This window comes from Lucilia sericata, unplaced genomic scaffold, assembly GCF_015586225.1.
Source record: "Lucilia sericata isolate MDLA Ls3-8-SP2 unplaced genomic scaffold, ASM1558622v1 Contig000638F_arrow, whole genome shotgun sequence".
NCBI lineage: Eukaryota > Metazoa > Arthropoda > Insecta > Diptera > Calliphoridae > Lucilia > Lucilia sericata.
The window spans coordinates 60857-80547 of record NW_023994644.1 but is presented as its reverse complement, the minus strand read 5'-3'; the positions used below and the strand labels follow the sequence as shown (position 1 = coordinate 80547).

At 32.3% G+C, this 19691-nt stretch overlaps 1 protein-coding gene across 1 annotated transcript in view; it reads right to left on the bottom strand.

Annotated features, from left to right (window-relative positions):
• LOC119606935 (long-chain-fatty-acid--CoA ligase 4) overlaps positions 1–19691 on the bottom strand; it is a 52703-nt gene that overhangs the window by 10167 nt on the left and 22845 nt on the right. Inside the window, 2 exon segments of the mRNA XM_037960608.1 lie at positions 5993–6128; positions 14166–14546. Coding sequence (XP_037816536.1) covers positions 5993–6128; positions 14166–14188 — 159 coding nt within the window. The 5' untranslated portion in view covers positions 14189–14546.

Here is a 19691-nt window from a genome sequence, read left to right as displayed (position 1 = left end):
GAACAGAACTAGAACAGAACTAGAACAGAACTAGACACAGAACTAGAACAGAACTAGAACAGAACTAGAACAGAACTAGAACAGAACTAGAACAGAACTTAGAACAGAACTAGAACAGAACTAGAACAGAACTAGAACAGAACTAGAACAGAAACAAGAACAGAACTAGAACAGAACTAGAACAGAACTAGAAACAGAACAGAAAAAACAGAACTAGAACAGAACAGAACAGAACAGAACAGAACAGAACTAGAAACAGAACAGAACTAGAACAGAACTAGAACAGAACTAGAACAGAACTAGAACAGAACTAGAACAGAACTAGAACAGAACTAGAACAGAACTAGAACAGAACTAGAACAGAACTAGAACAGAACTAGAACAGAACTAGAACAGAACTAGAACAGAACTAGAACAGAACTAGAACAGAATTAGAACAGAACTAGAACAGAACTAGAACAGAACTAGAACAGAACTAGAACAGAACTAGAACAGAACTAGAACAGAACTAGAACAGAACTAGAACAGAACTAGAACTAGAACAGAACTAGAACAGAACTAGAACAGAACTAGAACAGAACTAGAACAGAACTAGAACAGAACAGAACAGAACTAGAACAGAACTAAAACAGAACTAGAACAGAACTAGAACAGAACTAGAACAGAACTAGAACAGAACTAGAACAGAACTAGAACAGAACTAGAAACTAGAACAGAACTAGAACAGAACTAGAAACAGAACTAGAACAGAACTAGAACAGAACTAGAACAGAACTAGAACAGAACTAGAACAGAACTAGAACAGAACTAGAACAGAACTAGAACAGAACTAGAACAGAACTAGAACAGAACTAGAACAGAACTAGAACAGAACTAGAACAGAACTAGAACAGAACTAGAACAGAACTAGAACGAACTAAAACAGAACTAAAACAGAACTAGAACAGAACTAGAACAGAACAGAACTAGAACTGAACTAGAACTGAACTAGAACTAAACTAGAACTGAACTAGAACTGAACTAGAACTGAACTAGAACTGAACTAGAACTGAACTAGAACTCAACTAGAACTGAACTAGAACTGAACTAGAACTCAACTAGAACTCAACTAGAACTCAACTAGAACTGAACTAGAACTGAACTAGAACTGAACTAGAACTGAAATAGAACTGAAATATAACAGAAATAGAACGGAACTAGAAGGGAACTAGAAAAGAACTAGAACTGAACTAGAACTGAACTAGAACTGAACTCGAACTGAACTCGAACTAAACTAGAACTGAAATAGAACTGAAATAGAACTGAACTAGAACTGAACTAGAACTGAACTAGAACTGAACTAGAACTGAACTAGAACTGAACTAGAACTGAACTAGAACAGAACTAGAACAGAACTAAAACTGATTCAGAATTGATACCGAATTGAGCTTAGATTTATTGAGTACTTTTTTCATTATAATCATTTCAGAAAGAGTTCCTAATTGTCCACAAATAACACTTATGGCATCATGTATATTTTTATCTAAGAAATTTAATCTTTATTTCATTTCAAAGAAAACAACATATTTTTCCAATAAAACTTTATCGGACAAGCATGTGTTTTTCCCAAATTGTCAAATTTCTTATACACAAATGTACGCATAATAATAAAATTGAATTTTTAGAAACACAAAAAAAATGCAATTGATAAGAAGTTTTGATTATTAGAATCACACGATCGCAAGTTGGTGACAAAAATAAATAAAGACCTTGGCTAAATATAAATTTTTTGAAGTAGGTAAGGAAATTTTTGGACAAATAAGTCAATTTAGAAAGTAATAAAGTTTCAAATTTTATTAAATTTTTATAAGAAATTATATTTCAAAACAACATTGATTTTGTAATCATATGTTTATCGTGTTTACAATTCTTCTACTATATTATTAAGAAAACACAACCCACAAAAAACCTTCAATTACAATTTTTTTTCTTCATTATCAATATTTTTTTTATTGACCCAAACTATTTAATTTGAAAATTATCGATATGTTAGATATGTACGAAAGATATTGACAGAACAAATTAAGTACTTAACATGTTTTCACGCTAATTATTTGTTGTAAATATTAAAAGCAAAATAATTTTACACTGTACGACATATTTCGTTAAATGTGTATAGAGAAAACATTATAAAAATAAATATCACACCTACTTAGAGAAGATTAAATACAAAATTATAATTAAAAATTTAATTTTGTAATTTCCCCGCTATTTGAATTCAGTTGAGAAATCAGGGAGAAAGTAACAGCTCTCTCACTTCTGACTATTACTATACGACTTCCAAACCTTTCGGCTAGCAAAGATTAGTGGTAGCAAAGAGTTGTGTTTAGAGCTAACTACAAGAGTTTATTAGAGGTAAATTGGAAGAATAACAGTTTCAAATAGTTTTGGTTAAAATGAACATCAAAATAAAACGAATTTATTATCTGAACAATGTAAACAGAGAGAGACCTAGTAAACTCATTTAGCTTACACAACAGATAACATTTTTCTATTTTAATAAACAATATGTCGAGAAATTTAAAAATGTCACCTTGTTTGTAACTATAAAATAATAATAAAACTGACGAGCCATGGATAGGAATAACTAGATCCGATTCATAACTAGAACAGAACTAGAAGAGCACTAGAACAGAACTAGAAACAGAACTGGAACAGAACTGGAACAGAACTAGAACAGAACTAGAACAGAACTAGAACAGAACTAGAACTAGAACAGAACTAGAACAGAACTAGAACAGAACTAGAACAGAACTAGAACAGAACTAGAACAGAACTAGAACAGAACTAGAACAGAACTAGAAAAGAACTAGAACAGAACTAGAACAGAACTAGAACAGAACTAGAACAGAACTAGAACAGAGCTAGGAACAGAACTAGAACAGAACTAGAACAGAACTAGAACAGAACTAGAACAGAACTAGAACAGAACTAGAACAGAAACTAGAACAGAAACTAGAACAGAACTAGAACAGAACTAGAACAGAACTAGAACAGAACTAGAATAGAACTAGAACGAACTAGAACCGAACTAGAACAGAACTAGAACAGAACTAGAACAGAACTAGAACAGAACTAGAACAGAACTAGAACAGAACTAGAACAGAACTAGACAGAACTAGAACAGAACTAGAACAGAACTAGAACAGAACTAGAACAGAACTAGAACAGAACTAGAACAGAACTAGAACAGAACTAGAACAGAACTAGAACAGAACTAGAACAGAACTAGAACAGAACTAGAACAGAACTAGAACAGACTAGAACAGAACTAGAACAGAACTAGAACAGAACTAGAACAGAACTAGAACAGAACTAGAACAGAACTAGAACAGAACTAGAACTAGAACAGAACTAGAACAGAACTAGAACAGAACTAGAACAGAACTAGAACAGAACTAGAACAGAACTAGAACAGAACTAGAACAGAACTAGAACAGAACTAGAACAGAACTAGAACAGAACTAGAACAGAACTAGAACAGAACTAGAACAGAACTAGAACAGAACTAGAACAGAACTAGAACAGAACTAGAACAGAACTAGAACAGAACTAGAACAGAACTAGAACAGAACTAGAACAGAACTAGAACAGAACTAGAACAGAACTAGAACAGAACTAGAACAGAACTAGAACAGAACTAGAACAGAACTAGAACAGAACTAGAACAGAACTAGAACAGACTAGAACAGAACTAGAACAGCACTAGAACAGAACTAGAACAGAACTAGAACAGAACTAGAACAGAACTAGAAACAGAAACTAGAACAGAACTAGAAACAGAACTAGAACAGAAATAGAACAGAACTAGAACAGAACTAGAACAGAACTAGAAACAGAACTAGAACAGAACTAGAACAGAACTAGAACAGAACTAGAACAGAACTAGAACAGAACTAGAACAGACTAGAACAGAACTAGAACAGAACTAGAACAGAACTAGAACAGAACTAGAACAGAACTAGAACAGAACTAGAACAGAACTAGAACAGAACTAGAACAGAACTAGAACAGAACTAGAACAGACACTAGAACAGAACTAGAACAGAACTAGAACAGAACTAGAACAGAACTAGAACAGAACTAGAACAGAACTAGAACAGAACTAGAACAGAACTAGAACAGAACTAGAACAGAACTAGAACAGAACTAGAACAGAACTAGAACAGAACTAGAACAGAACTAGAACAGGAACTAGAACAGAACTAGAACAGAACTAGAACAGAACTAGAACAGAACTAGAACAGAACTAGAACAGAACTAGAACAGAACTAGAACAGAACTAGAACAGAACTAGAACAGAACTAGAACAGAACTAGAACAGAACTAGAACAGAACTAGAACAGAACTAGAACAGAACTAGAACAGAACTAGAACAGAACTAGAACAGAACTAGAACAGAACTAGAACAGAACTAGAACAGAACTAGAACAGAACAGAACTAGAACAGAACAGAACTAGAACAGAACAGAACAGAACAGAACAGAACAGAACAGAACAGAACAGAACAGAACTAGAACAGAACTAGAACAGAACTAGAACAGAACTAGAACAGAACTAGAACAGAACTAGAACAGAACTAGAACAGAACTAGAACAGAACTAGAACAGAACTAGAACAGAACTAGAACAGAACTAGAACAGAACTAGAACAGAACTAGAACAGAACTAGAACAGAACTAGAACAGAACTAGAACAGACTAGAACAGAACTAGAACAGAACAAGAACAGAACTAGAACAGAACTAGAACAGAACTAGAACAGAATTAGAACAGAACTAGAACAGAAACTAGAACAGAACTAGAACAGAACTAGAACAGAACTAGAACAGAACTAGAACAGAACTAGAACAGAACTAGAACAGAACTAGAAACGAACTAGAACAGAACTAGAACAGAACTAGAAAAGAACTAGAACAGAACTAGAACGAATTAGAACAGAACTAGAACAGAATTAGAACAGAATTAGAAAGAACTAGAACAGAACTCGAACAGAACTAGACAGAACTAGAAACAGAACTAGAACATAACTAGAACTCAACTAGAACTTAATAGAACTCAACTAGAACTCAACTAGAACTCGACTAGAACTCGACTAGAACTCAAACTCAATGAACTCAACTAGAACTCAACTAGAAACTCAACTAGAACTCAACTAGAACTCAACTAGAACTCAACTAGAACTCAACTAGAACTCAACTAGAACTCAACTAGAACTCAACTAGAACTCAATTAGAACTCAACAAGAACTCAACTAGAACTCAACTAGAACTCAACTAGAACTCAACTAGAACTCAACTAGAACTCAACAAGAACTCAACAAGAACTCAACTAGAACTCAACTAGAACTCAACTAGAACTCAAGTAGAACTCAACTAGAACTCAACTAGAACTCAACTAGAACTCAACTAGAACTCAACTAGAACTCAACTAGAACTCAACTAGAACTCAACTAGAACTCAACTAGAACTCAACTAGAACTCAACTAGAACTCAACTAGAACTCAACAAGAACTCAACTAGAACTCAACTAGAACTCAACTAGAACTTAACTAGAACTGAACTACAACTCTACTACAACTGAACTATAAGTGGACTAGATTCGAACTGATATAAAATTGACACACAATTTTCTTTATATTATTTTTTTAATTAACGCAATGATTATCAAAATTATATTTAGCGTAATTTCCATTTAACTTTATAATGAATAATTAATAAAAAAAATATTGCACAATATATGTTTTATGCATATTTTTTTTTTTAAATTCTTAAGAAATTATTAAAAACGTGTCTTTAGTCTTTTTTTTTAAATATATTTCCCTTTCTTTCTAATCGTAAGAAATATGAGTCAAAAACTATTTTTCGATACTGTTTACTTGCGTTATAAAAGAAAGTGAATTTTCTCATTTTAATTAAATTTTAATTTATATAAGAAAACAAACTGCATACTAACCTTAACACGTTTAGATTCTTGTCTTCGTTTCCAGGGTCTTTGTAAAACCAAATATACCGGTAAAGTGATTATATCACAGACAAATGCAATGGCCTTAATGGCCCCAATAGCGCTCTGTATCCAGAAGCTTTCCATTCTAGAAGAGAAAAGAAAATTGTTTAATAAAATAGTTTAAATTTAAAGAAAAAAAATTAATAACAAATTTAAACAAATAAAATAATTAATTATAAAATATTGTTGAAATCTTTTTAAAACTATAATTTATTTTAAAAACTATTACAACACTATAATTAGTTGAAAAAATTATAAATATTTCCAATTGTCTGATTTTGATTTATTTTCTATTCACCTGTTACTTAAACCCTTAACAAAACACTACTAAAAAATAACTGTTTAAACAATTTAAAATTTGTTAAAACATTTTATTTTAAAACTTTTTTAATCTAAATTACTCATATTTTTTTTAGAACTTTTGAGAGTAAAGTGTAGAAAATCAAATCAATTTAAAAGATTACAGTAGATAACGTGATATAGAGAGAGAGTGTGTGTGAGAAATGTGAACAAAAGATAATATGTTCACTTCAAATAAAACTTTTGTTGTAAAATAATCGTCATAATAAAATGATTTTCTTATCAGTCACAGCGAAAAAAACAAAAATAAATGATTAAAAATTCACAGAAATTTTAAATGTAATTTTTATTGTTTTTCAATATTTGTTGACAATTTGAAAAATGAGCGTGTTTTTAGCTCTCATTTAATGGGAGCGAATTTAAATTTTTTGTGATTTACAACTTTTTTTTAAATACTTGCTAATTAATTTTTATTGTAATTATACTAGTGATAATGTTATGAGTACCAACTACATTTAGTTTTTGTATTATGAATGAACTTTGTTCAAAATGAGATGATTTATTTTATAATTTTTTGCGTTTTTTTTTTTTTTTATTCCAAAAGATTTCAAAACATGCACTTTTATTAAGACCTTTTAACTTTGTACTTTAACTGTTTAAGGTTTTATGTCAAAACATTTTTTATTTCAAATGTCAAAATGTCATAAAAATGTTAAGAAATCAGTTTATAATAGTAAAAGTAGGTCAAAATAGATTTTAAAATACAATTTGAAAAAAAAATATAGTAGTCTATAGTCTGGACTATAGTTTAGTCTATAATCTGGACTATAGTTTAGTCTATAATCTGGACTATAGTTTAGTCTATAGTCTGGACTATAGTTTAGTCTATAGTCTGGACTATAGTCTAGTCTATAGTCTGGACTATAGTCTAGTCTATAGTCTGGACTATAGTCTAGTCTATAGTCTGGACTATAGTCTATAGTCTGGACTATAGGTCTAGTCTATAGTCTGGACTATAGTCTAGTCTATAGTCTGGACTATAGTCTATAGTCTGGACTATAGTCTAGTCTATAGTCTGGACTATAGTCTAGTCTATAGTCTGGGGCTATAGTCTAGTCTATCGTCTGGACTATAGTCTAGTCTATAGTCTGGACTATAGTCTAGTCTATAGTCTGGACTATAGTTTAGTCTATAGTCTGGACTATAGTCTAGTCTATAGTCTGGACTATAGTCTAGCTATAGTCTGGACTATAGTCTAGTATATAGTCTGGACTATAGTCTAGTCTATAGTCTGGACTATAGTCTAGTCTATAGTCTGGACTATAGTCTATAGTCTGGACTATAGTCTAGTCTATAGTCTGGACTATAGTCTTGTCTATAGTCTGGGCTATAGTCTATTCTATAGTCTGGACTATAGTCTATTCTATAGTCTGGACTATAGTCTATTCTATAGTCTGGACTATAGTCTAGTCTATAGTCTGGACTATAGTCTAGTCTATAGTCTGGACTATAGTCTAGTCTATAGTCTGGATATAGTCTAGTCTATAGTCTGGACTATAGTCTAGTCTATAGTCTGGACTATCATCTACTCTATAGTCTGGACTATCATCTACTCTATAGTCTGAACTATCATCTAGTCTATAGTCTGGACTATAGTCTAGTCTATAGTCTGGACTATAGTCTAGTCTATAGTCTGGACTATAGTCTAGTCTATAGTCTGGACTATAGTCTAGTCTATAGTCTGGACTATAGTCTAGTCTATAGTCTGGACTATAGTCTAGTCTATAGTCTGGACTATAGTCTAGTCTATAGTCTGGACTATAGTCTAGTCTATAGTCTGGACTATAGTCTAGTCTATAGTCTGGACAATAGTCTAGTCTATAGTCTGGACACTAGACTCGACTATAGGCTGGACAATAGACTCGACTATAGTGTGGACTATAGACTCGACTATAGTCTGGACTATAGACTCGACTATAGTCTGGACTATAGACTGGACTATAGACTCGACTATAGTCTGGACTATAGACTTGACTATAGTCTTGGACTATAGACTTGACTATAGTCTGGACTACAGCCTGGACTATAGTCTGGTCTATAGACTCGACTATAGTCTGGTCTATAGACTCGACTATAGTCTGGTCTAATAGACTCGACTATAGTCTAGTCTATAGACTCGACTATAGTCTAGTCTATAGACTCGACTATAGTCCTGGTCTATAGACTCGACTATAGTCTGGTCTATAGACTCGACGTAGTCTGGTCTATAGACTCGACTATAGTCTAGTCTATAGACTCGACTATAGTCTGGTCTACTCCTATAGTCTGGTCTATAGACTCGACTATAGTCTGGTCTATAGACTCGACTAGTCTGGTCTATAGACTCGACTATAGTCTGGTCTATAGACTCGACTATAGTCCTGGTCTATAGACTCGACTATAGTCTGGTCTATAGACTCGACTATAGTCTGGTCTATAGACTCGACTATAGTCTGGTCTATAGACTCGACTATAGTCTGGTCTAATAGACTCGACTATGTCTGGCTATAGACTCGACTATAGTCTGGTCTATAGACTCGACTATAGTCTGGTCTATAGACTCGACTATAGTCTGGTCTATAGACTCGACTATAGTCTGGTCTATAGACTCGACTATAGTCTGGTCTATAGACTCGACTATAGTCTGGTCTATAGACTCGACTATAGTCTGGTCTATAGACTCGACTATAGTCTGGTCTATAGACTCGACTATAGTCTGGTCTATAGACTCGACTATAGTCTTTCTATAGACTCGACTACAGTCTGGTCTATAGACTCGACTAGTCTGGTCTATAGACTCGACTATAGTCTGGTCTATAGACTCGACAATAGTCTGGTCTATAGACTCGAATATAGTCTGGACTATAGACTCGACTATAGTCTGGTCTATAGACTCGACTATAGTCTGGACTATAGACTCTACTATAGTCTGGTCTATAGACTCGACTATAGTCTGGTCTATAGACTCGACTATAGTCTGGTCTATAGACACGACTATAGTCTGGTCTATACACTCGACTATAGCCTGGTCTATAGCCTCGACTATAGTCTGGACTATAGACTTTATAGAAGTTTTGTTAAAATCTCTTAAAATAATTTTATACAATGATCATTTAATTTGTCAAATAATATTATATTAATCGCTGGAAACTTTTTATAGGACCCCCAGTTAAAACAAGTTTATTATCACTTAAAATAATTATGGAAATGAAAAAATATAATAATAATAAAATGCTAACATTTTTATTGGAATATTTAATTATAACATTGCGCTTGGCTCACATTATCAAAAAAAAAATTTCCCCCCATTGTATTTTTTATAAAAAAAATTATTTTTATTTTAATAAAAACCTTAAACTTTATTGATAGAAAACTGAGATTTTTTTCGCAAAAAATAAAAAGAAATTTATTAAAGATTTGTCATATTTGATAGGTTGTCATGTAGAGTTCCACATATATAATCATTTTTTTATTTTATTATTATACACTTGTTTTAAAGATAATTTCTTTAAATTTTTAAAACATGCGATGCATTGAAAACACTCAACCAGCTCATGTGTTATTGATCACTTTTCTGTTAAAATTTTGTTTGAAATGTTTTATGAAATTTTGAATTCTTTTGAAGTTGTTTTACGAGTACCCAACCGATAATGGACGGTTTTTATATTGTGATGTTTGTCATGATTTTTCTAGTTAATTTACGCAGAAACTATGTGATGAACTTTGGACTTGGACTCCGTAAAATTTTGAAAATTGTGTGTTTTTTAGTTAAAAAAAGCAAATGTAAACAATTTCGTGATTAATATTATTAAAACGTTAAATTGTTATTGGCGTGTTGTGAGAAAAACAAACACGATAGTTTTACAACAAAAAATTATTTGTTTTATAATTTAAAAGATTACAATGAAATTGCGGCTATAATAACTATGTGAACTTTTTAATTAAATTGCTTTTGGACTTCAGTCTGGTCTATAGTCTGGACTATAGTCTGGACTATAGTCTGGACTACAATCTGGACTATAGTCTGGACTATAGTCTGGACTATAGTCTGGTCTATAGTCTGGACTATAGTCTGGTCTATAGTCTGGAGTATAGACCAGACTGAAATCCAAAAGCAATTTAATTAAAAAGTTCACATTAGTTATTTCTGGACCATAGTCTGGACTATAGTCTGGACTAAAGTCTGGACTATAGTCTGGTCTATAGTCTTGTCTATAGTCTGGTCTATAGTCTGGTCTATAGTCTGATCTATAGTCTGGACTATAGTCTGGTATATAGTCTGGACTATAGTCTAGTCTATAGTCAGGACTATAGTCTGTCTATAGTCAGGACTATAGTCTGTCTATAGTCAGGACTATAGTCTGTCTATAGTCAGGACTATAGTCTGTCTATAGTCTAGTCTATAGTCTAGTCTATAGTCTAGTCTATAGTCTAGTCTATAGTCTAGTCTATAGTCTAGTCTCTAGTCTATAGTCTAGTCTATAGTCTAGTCTATAGTCTAGTCTATAGTCTAGTCTATAGTCTAGTCTATAGTCTAGTCTATAGTCTAGTCTATAGTCTAGTCTATAGTCTAGTCTATAGTCTAGTCTATAGTCTAGTCTATAGTCTAGTCTATAGTCTAGTCTATAGTCTAGTCTATAGTCTAGTCTATAGTCTAGTCTATAGTCTAGTCTATAGTCTAGTCTATAGTCTAGTCTATAGTCTAGTCTATAGTCTAGTCTATAGTCTAGTCTATAGTCTAGTCTATAGTCTAGTCTATAGTCTAGTCTAGTCTAGTCTATAGTCTAGTCTATAGTCTAGTCTATAGTCTAGTCTATAGTCTAGTCTATAGTCTAGTCTATAGTCTAGTCTATAGTCTAGTCTATAGTCTAGTCTATAGTCTAGTCTATAGTCTAGTCTATAGTCTAGTCTATAGTCTAGTCTATAGTCTAGTCTATAGTAGTCTATAGTCTAGTCTATAGTCTAGTCTATAGTCTAGTCTATAGTCTAGTCTATAGTCTAGTCTATAGTCTAGTCTATAGTCTAGTCTATAGTCTAGTCTATAGTCTAGTCTATAGTCTAGTCTATAGTCTAGTCTATAGTCTAGTCTATAGTCTAGTCTATAGTCTAGTCTATAGTCTAGTCTATAGTCTAGTCTATGGTCTAGTCTATAGTCTAGTCTATAGTCTAGTCTATAGTCTAGTCTATAGTCTAGTCTATAGTCTAGTCTATAGTCTATTCTATAGTCTAGTCTATAGTCTAGTCTATAGTCTAGTCTATACTAGTCTATAGTCTAGTCTAAGTCTAATATATAGTCTAGTCTATAGTCTAGTCTATAGTCTAGTCTATAGTCTAGTCTATAGTCTAGTCTATAGTCTAGTCTATAGTCTAGTCTATAGTCTAGTCTATAGTCTAGTCTATAGTCTAGTCTATAGTCTAGTCTATAGTCTAGTCTATAGTCTAGTCTATAGTCTAGTCTATAGTCTAGTCTATAGTCTAGTCTATAGTCTAGTCTATAGTCTAGTCTATAGTCTAGTCTATAGTCTAGTCTATAGTCTAGTCTATAGTCTAGTCTATAGTCTAGTCTAGTCTAGTCTATAGTCTAGTCTATAGTCTAGTCTATAGTCTAGTCTATAGTCTAGTCTATAGTCTAGTCTATAGTCTAGTCTATAGTCTAGTCTATAGTCTAGTCTATAGTCTAGTCTATAGTCTAGTCTATAGTCTAGTCTATAGTCTAGTCTATAGTCTAGTCTATAGTCTAGTCTATAGTCTAGTCTATAGTCTAGTCTATAGTCTAGTCTATAGTCTAGTCTATAGTCTAGTCTATAGTCTAGTCTATAGTCTAGTCTATAGTCTAGTCTATAGTCTAGTCTATAGTCTAGTCTATAGTCTAGTCTATAGTCTAGTCTATAGTCTAGTCTATAGTCTAGTCTATAGTCTAGTCTATAGTCTAGTCTATAGTCTAGTCTATAGTCTAGTCTATAGTCTAGTCTATAGTCTAGTCTATAGTCTAGTCTATAGTCTAGTCTATAGTCTAGTCTAGTCTAGTCTACAGTCTAGTCTATAGTCTAGTCTATAGTCTAGTCTATAGTCTAGTCTATAGTCTAGTCTATAGTCTAGTATAGTCTAGTCTATAGTCTAGTCTATAGTCTAGTCTAGTCTATAGTCTAGTCTATAGTCTAGTCTATAGTCTAGTCTATAGTCTAGTCTATAGTCTAGTCTATAGTCTAGTCTATAGTCTAGTCTATAGTCTAGTCTATAGTCTAGTCTATAGTCTAGTCATAGTATAGTCTATAGTCTAGTCTATAGTCTAGTCTATAGTCTAGTCTATAGTCTAGTCTAATCTAGTCTATAGTCTAGTCTATAGTCTAGTCTATAGTCTAGTCTATAGTCTAGTCTATAGTCTAGTCTATAGTCTAGTCTATAGTCTAGTCTATAGTCTAGTCTATAGTCTAGTCTATAGTCTAGTCTATAGTCTAGTCTATAGTCTAGTCTATAGTCTAGTCTATAGTCTAGTCTATAGTCTAGTCTATAGTCTAGTCTATAGTCTAGTCTATAGTCTAGTCTATAGTCTAGTCTATAGTCTAGTCTATAGTCTAGTCTATAGTCTAGTCTATAGTCTACTCTATAGTCTAGTCTATAGTCTAGTCTATAGTCTAGTCTATAGTCTAGTCTATAGTCTAGTCTATAGTCTAGTCTATAGTCTAGTCTATAGTCTAGTCTATAGTCTAGTCTATAGTCTAGTCTATAGTCTAGTCTATATTCTAGTCTATAGTCTAGTCTATAGTCTAGTCTATAGTCTAGTCTATAGTCTAGTCTATTATAGTCTAGTCTATAGTCTAGTCTATAGTCTAGTCTATAGTCTAGTCTATAGTCTAGTCTTCTTAGTCTAGTCTATAGTCTAGCCTAGTCTAGTCTATAGTCTAGTCTATAGTCTAGTCTATAGTCTAGTCTATAGTCTAGTCTATAGTCTAGTCTATAGTCTAGTCTATAGTCTAGTCTATAGTCTGGTCTTTAGTCTAGGTTACAGTCTAGACTATAGACTAGTTCGACTAAACTCTATGATCTTAACTAATCTCCGCCACCTGAATTGCCTTAATCCTTTAAAAGTTTAATGATTGTCTGGCTTAATGATGATCTGGACTATAGTCTGTAGTCTGGACTATAGTCTATAGTCTGGACTATAGTCTATAGTCTGGACTATAGTCTATAGTCTGGACTATAGTCTATAGTCTGGACTATAGTCTATAGTCTGGACTATGGTCTATAGTCTGGACTATAGTCTATAGTCTGGACTATGGTCTATAGTCTGGACTATGGTCTATAGTCGGGTCTATAGTCTGGACTATAGTCGGGTCTATAGTCTGGACTATAGTCGGGGCCTATAGACTGGACTATAGTCTGGTCTATAGTCTGGACTATAGTCTGGACTATAGTCTGGTCTATAGTCTGGACTATAGTCTGGACTGTAGTCTGGTGTATAATATGGACTATAGTCTGGACTATAGACTAGTTTATAGTCTGGTCTTTAGTCTAGGTTATAATCTAGACTATAGACTAGTTTCGACTCAACTCTATGATCTTAACTAATCGCCGCCACCTGAATTGCCTTAATCCTTTAAAAGCTTAATGATTTTTATGTAACAAATTTTATGAATTTTGAAAAAAAAAAACAAACATAAATAAATAAATAAAAATTTAAGCACATTTTGTTACAAATAAAAATATGTGATATTTTTTACAAAGCTAAACTACTAAAAACATTTAATAAATTATAAATTAATAAACAATTATTAATACTTACTGTGCATCATCTTCGATAAACATTTTGTAAAAGTTTTACTTGCGTTTAACTTGTAGTTAAGCTGGGTTTAATTCAACTGGTTTAAAAGCGTTTTAAAGAGTATGGCAACTCTAATAAGCAACTACTCCCGATTACTCTCTCTCTTATTATGTTTATTTTATCCTTTAATGAGTAAAAACGTTTTAGCAAGCAGCACACTGGGTCGTGTTGTAAAAAAATGATGACTAAGGTGATTTTTTTCTAGGTGATTTGATGTTTGTTTTGTTACTCCTTTGGGCCAACAACCGTGATAAATGATTTGTTGTATTTTGTGAGTTTTTCTTTCTTTTTAGAGAGAGTGAGAGAGGTCTATTACTCTGGTAGAAAGTTTTAGTTTTAAATCTAAAAAAATTTATAAAAAAAAAGACAAACAAAAAAACACATAAAGTAATGAATTCATGTAATGAGAGTTTGATTAGACAGATATTTATATATAAAAGAGAGAATTATATACATTGTTCTAAAATGTTTGCGATAAAAAAAGCTTTAATGACAGAATGCATGTGAAAATTATTAACAAATTACAAAATAAAAGCGTTTAAAATTTAAACATATCTAATTTTTTAACAAAAACAAAAATGGGCTTGACAATTCTACAGCAGTACTACGAAACAAACTAAAAAAATTTAGATGATAAGTATGAAATGAGAAAAATATCAAAATTGGAAAGATGTCAATATTATGATAAAATCTGGTTTATAGTCTGGACTATAGTTTAGCCTATAGTCTGAGCAACAGTTTAGTTTATAGTCTGGACTATAGTCTAGTCTATAGTCTGGACTATAGTCTAGTCTATAGTCTCGACTATAGTTTAGTCTATAGTCTGGTCTAGAGATTAGTCTATAGTCTGGACTAGAGATTAGTCTATAGTCTGGACTATAGTTAAGTCTATAGTCTGGACTATAGTTAAGTCTATAGTCTGGACTATAGTTAAGTCTATAGTCTGGACTATAGTTAAGTCTATAGTCTGGACTATAGTTAAGTCTATAGTCTGGACTATAGTTAAGTCTATAGTCTGGACTATGGTTAATTCTATAGTCTGGACTATAGTTAAGTCTATAGTCTGGACTATAGTTAAGTCTATAGTATGGACTATAGTTAAGTCTATAGTATGGACTTTAGTTTAATATATAGTCTGGACTAGTTTAGTTTATTCTATAGTCCAGACTATAGTCTAGTCTATAGTCTAGTCTATAGTCTAGTCTATAGTCTAGTCCTATAGTCTAGTCTATAGTCTAGTCTATAGTCTAGTCTATAGTCTAGCTCTAGTCTAGTCTATAGTCTAGTCATAGTTAGTCTATAGCTAGTCTATATCTAGTCTATAGTCTAGTCTAAGTCTAGTCTATAGTCTAGTCTATAGTCTAGTCTATAGTCTAGTCTATAGTCTAGTCTATAGTCTAGTCTATAGTCTAGTCTATAGTCTAGTCTATAGTCTAGTCTATAGTCTAGTCTATAGTCTAGTCTATAGTCTAGTCTATAGTCTAGTCTATAGTCTAGTCTATAGTCTAGTCTAGTCTATAGTCTAGTCTATAGTCTAGTCTATAGTCTAGTCTATAGTCTAGTCTATAGTCTAGTCTATAGTCTAGTCTATAGTCTAGTCTATAGTCTAGTCTATAGTCTAGTCTATAGTCTAGTCTATAGTCTAGTCTATAGTCTATCTAGTCTATAGTCTAGTCTATAGTTTCTACTAGTCTAGCCTATAGTCTAGTCTATAGTCTAGCCTACAGTCTAGCCTATAGTCTAGTCTATAGTCTAGCCTATAGTCTAGTCTATAGTCTAGTCTATAGTCTAGCCTATTGTCTAGTCTATAGTCTAGTCTATAGTCTAGTCTATAGTCTAGCCTATTGTCTAGTCTATAGTCTAGATTATAGTCTAGTCTATAGTCTAGATTATAGTCTAGTCTAGACTAGTCTATAGTCTAGTCTATAGTCTAGCCTATTGTCTAGTCTATAGTCTAGTCTATAGTCTAGTCTATAGTCTAGCCTATTGTCTAGTCTATAGTCTAGATTATAGTCTAGTCTATAGTCCTAGATTATAGTCTAGTCTAGACTAGACTATAGACTAGACTATAGACTAGACTATAGACTAGACTATAGACTAGACTATAGACTAGACTATAGACAAGACTATAGACTAGACTATAGACTAGACTATAGACTAGACAATAGACTAGACTATAGACTAGACTATAGACTAGACTATAGACTAGACTATAGACTAGACTATAGACTAGACTATAGACTAGACTATAGACTATACTATAGACTAGACTATAGACTAGACTATAGACTAGACTATAGACTATAGTCTATATAAATATTTATAATATTTATATTTATTGTCTAGTCTATAGACTAGACTATAGACTAGACAATAGGCTAGACTATAGACTAGACTATAGACTAGACTATAGGCTAGACTATAGACTAGACTATAGGCTAGACTAATAGACTAGACTAGACTATAGACTAGACTATAGACTAGACTATAGACTAGACTATAGACTAGACTATAGACTAGACTTTAGACTAGACTATAGACTAGACTATAGACTAGACTATAGACTAGACTATAGACTAGACTATAGACTAGACTATAGACTAGACTATAGACTAGACTATAGACTAGACTATAGACTAGACTATAGACTAGACTATAGACTAGACTATAGACTAGACTAAGACTAGACTATAGACTAGACTATAGACTAGACTATAGACTAGACTATAGACTAGACTATAGACTAGACTATAGACTAGACTATAGACTAGACTATAGACTAGACTATAGACTAGACTATAGACTAGACTATAGACTAGACTATAGACTAGACTATAGACTAGACTATAGACTAGACTATAGACTAGACTAGACTAGACTTAGACTAGACTATAGACTAGACTATAGACTAGACTATAGACTAGACTATAGACTAGACTATAGACTAGACTATAGACTAGACTATAGACTAGACTATAGACTAGACTATAGACTAGACTATAGACTAGATATAGACTAGACTATAGACTAGACTATAGACTAGACTATAGACTAGACTATAGACTAGACTATAGACTAGACTATAGACTAGACTATAATAGACTATAGACTAGACTATAGACTAGACTATAGACTAGACTATAGACTAGACTATAGACTAGACTATAGACTAGACTATAGACTAGACTATAGACTAGACTAATAGACTAGACTATAGACTAGACTATAGACTAAGACTATAGACTAGACTATAGACTAGACTATAGACTAGACATAGACTAGACTATAGACTAGACTATAGACTAGACTATAGACTAGACTATAGACTAGACTATAGACTAGACTATAGACTAGACTATGACTAGACTAGAGACTAGACTATAGACTAGACTATAGACTAGACTATAGACTAACTATAGACTAGACTATAGACTAGACTATAGACAGACTATAGACTAGACTATAGACTAGACTATAGACTAGACTATAGACTAGACTATAGACTAGACTATAGACTAGACTATAGACTAGACTATAGACTAGACTATAGACTAGACTATAGACTAGACTATAGACTAGACTATAGACTAGACTATAGACTAGACTATAGACTATACTATAGACTAGACTATAGACTAGACTATAGACTAGACTATAGACTAGACTATAGACTAGACTATAGACTAGACTATAGACTAGACTATAGACTAGACTATAGACTAGACTATAGACTAGACTATAGACTAGACTATAGACTAGACTATAGACTAGACTATAGACTAGACTATAGACTAGACTATAGACTAGACTATAGACTAGACTATAGACTAGACTATAGACTAGACTATAGACTAGACTATAGACTAGACTATAGACTAGACTATAGACTAGACTATAGACTAGACTATAGACTAGACTATAGACTAGACTATAGACTAGACTATAGACTAGACTATAGACTAGACTATAGACTAGACTATAGACTAGACTATAGACTAGACTATAGACTAGACTATAGACTAGACTATAGACTAGACTATAGATAGACTATAGACTAGACTATAGACTAGACTATAGACTAGACTATAGACTAGACTATAGACTAGACTATAGACTAGACTATAGACTAGACTATAGACTAGACTATAGACTAGACTATAGACTAGACTATAGACTAGACTATAGACTAGACTATAGACTAGACTATAGACTAGACTAGACTAGACTATAGACTAGACTATAGACTAGACTATAGACTAGACTATAGACTAACTATAGACTAGACTAGACTAAGACTAGACTATAGACTAGACTATAGACTAGACTATAGACCTAGACTATAGACTAGACTATAGACTAGACTATAGTCTAGACTATAGTCTAGTCTAGTCTAGTCTAGTCTATAGTTTAGTCTATAGTCTAGTCTAAGTCTTGTCTATAGTCAAGTATATAGTCGAGTATATAGTCAAGTCTAATGTGTACTCTACAATCTACCCTAGTCTATAGTCTAGTCTAGCATATAGTCAATAGTCTACGTATAGTCAAATCTAGAATCTAGTCTATAGTTTAGCCTTTATACTAGTCTACAGCCTAGAGTCTAGCCTATATTCATATCTAAAGTCTAATCTATGGTATAGTCTATATATAGTCCAGTCTATAATCTAGTTTTTAATACATAGTCTAGTCTATTGCCTAGTCTGTAATTCAGTCTATAGTAGGGTCTTAAGTATTTTAAATCTAGAGACTACAATTTGAATTAAATCGTATTGTATTCGTTTTCAATTCGTTTAATAATCATATACCCTCACATCGATTAAAAATTAAACTTGTTTAGAAAATATTTTAAATAGCTGTTTGATGAGATCGAGTGTGTAAATTAAATATTGCGTGTTATCGTCAGATATACGATAATTATTTATTAAACAAGTTAAATATACACATGGTATATTTTTCATTGTATTACTAGCAGAGTATCATATTTATTTGTTTTATAAGTTGTGGAACAACATTATACAATGCCGGTAATATTTTTGTTAAACTATGTATCATAATTTCACGATACAAAGTACAAAAGTGTGATTGAAGAGGGATGAAAGGTTTAAGTACTTGTACTTATAAATATTTATATAAAAAGTTTTTAATATAATTTTGGTTTTTTCTTATTGATAATCTTAAAGAGAAAAGTACAAAGTATCAAGAATAAAACAGCTGATTATTTTGGTTTTTGATTTAATAGTTGGCATCACTCTTATAGATACAATTTTGTTTATTATCATATGGCATCACCGAATGTTAAGGTAACCGTTAGTTTTTATTATGTTTACATTGCTATTAAGTGGGAGGCATAAGCAAAAGGTGATGCCAACTTTCTGCAAAATTAATATAGCAAACTGTCAAAAATAATTAGACTTTTTTAACAAAAAAATAAAAAAAAATATTAATTTAATTAAAACCTTATAATTTGTTACAAAAGACATAAATTTACAC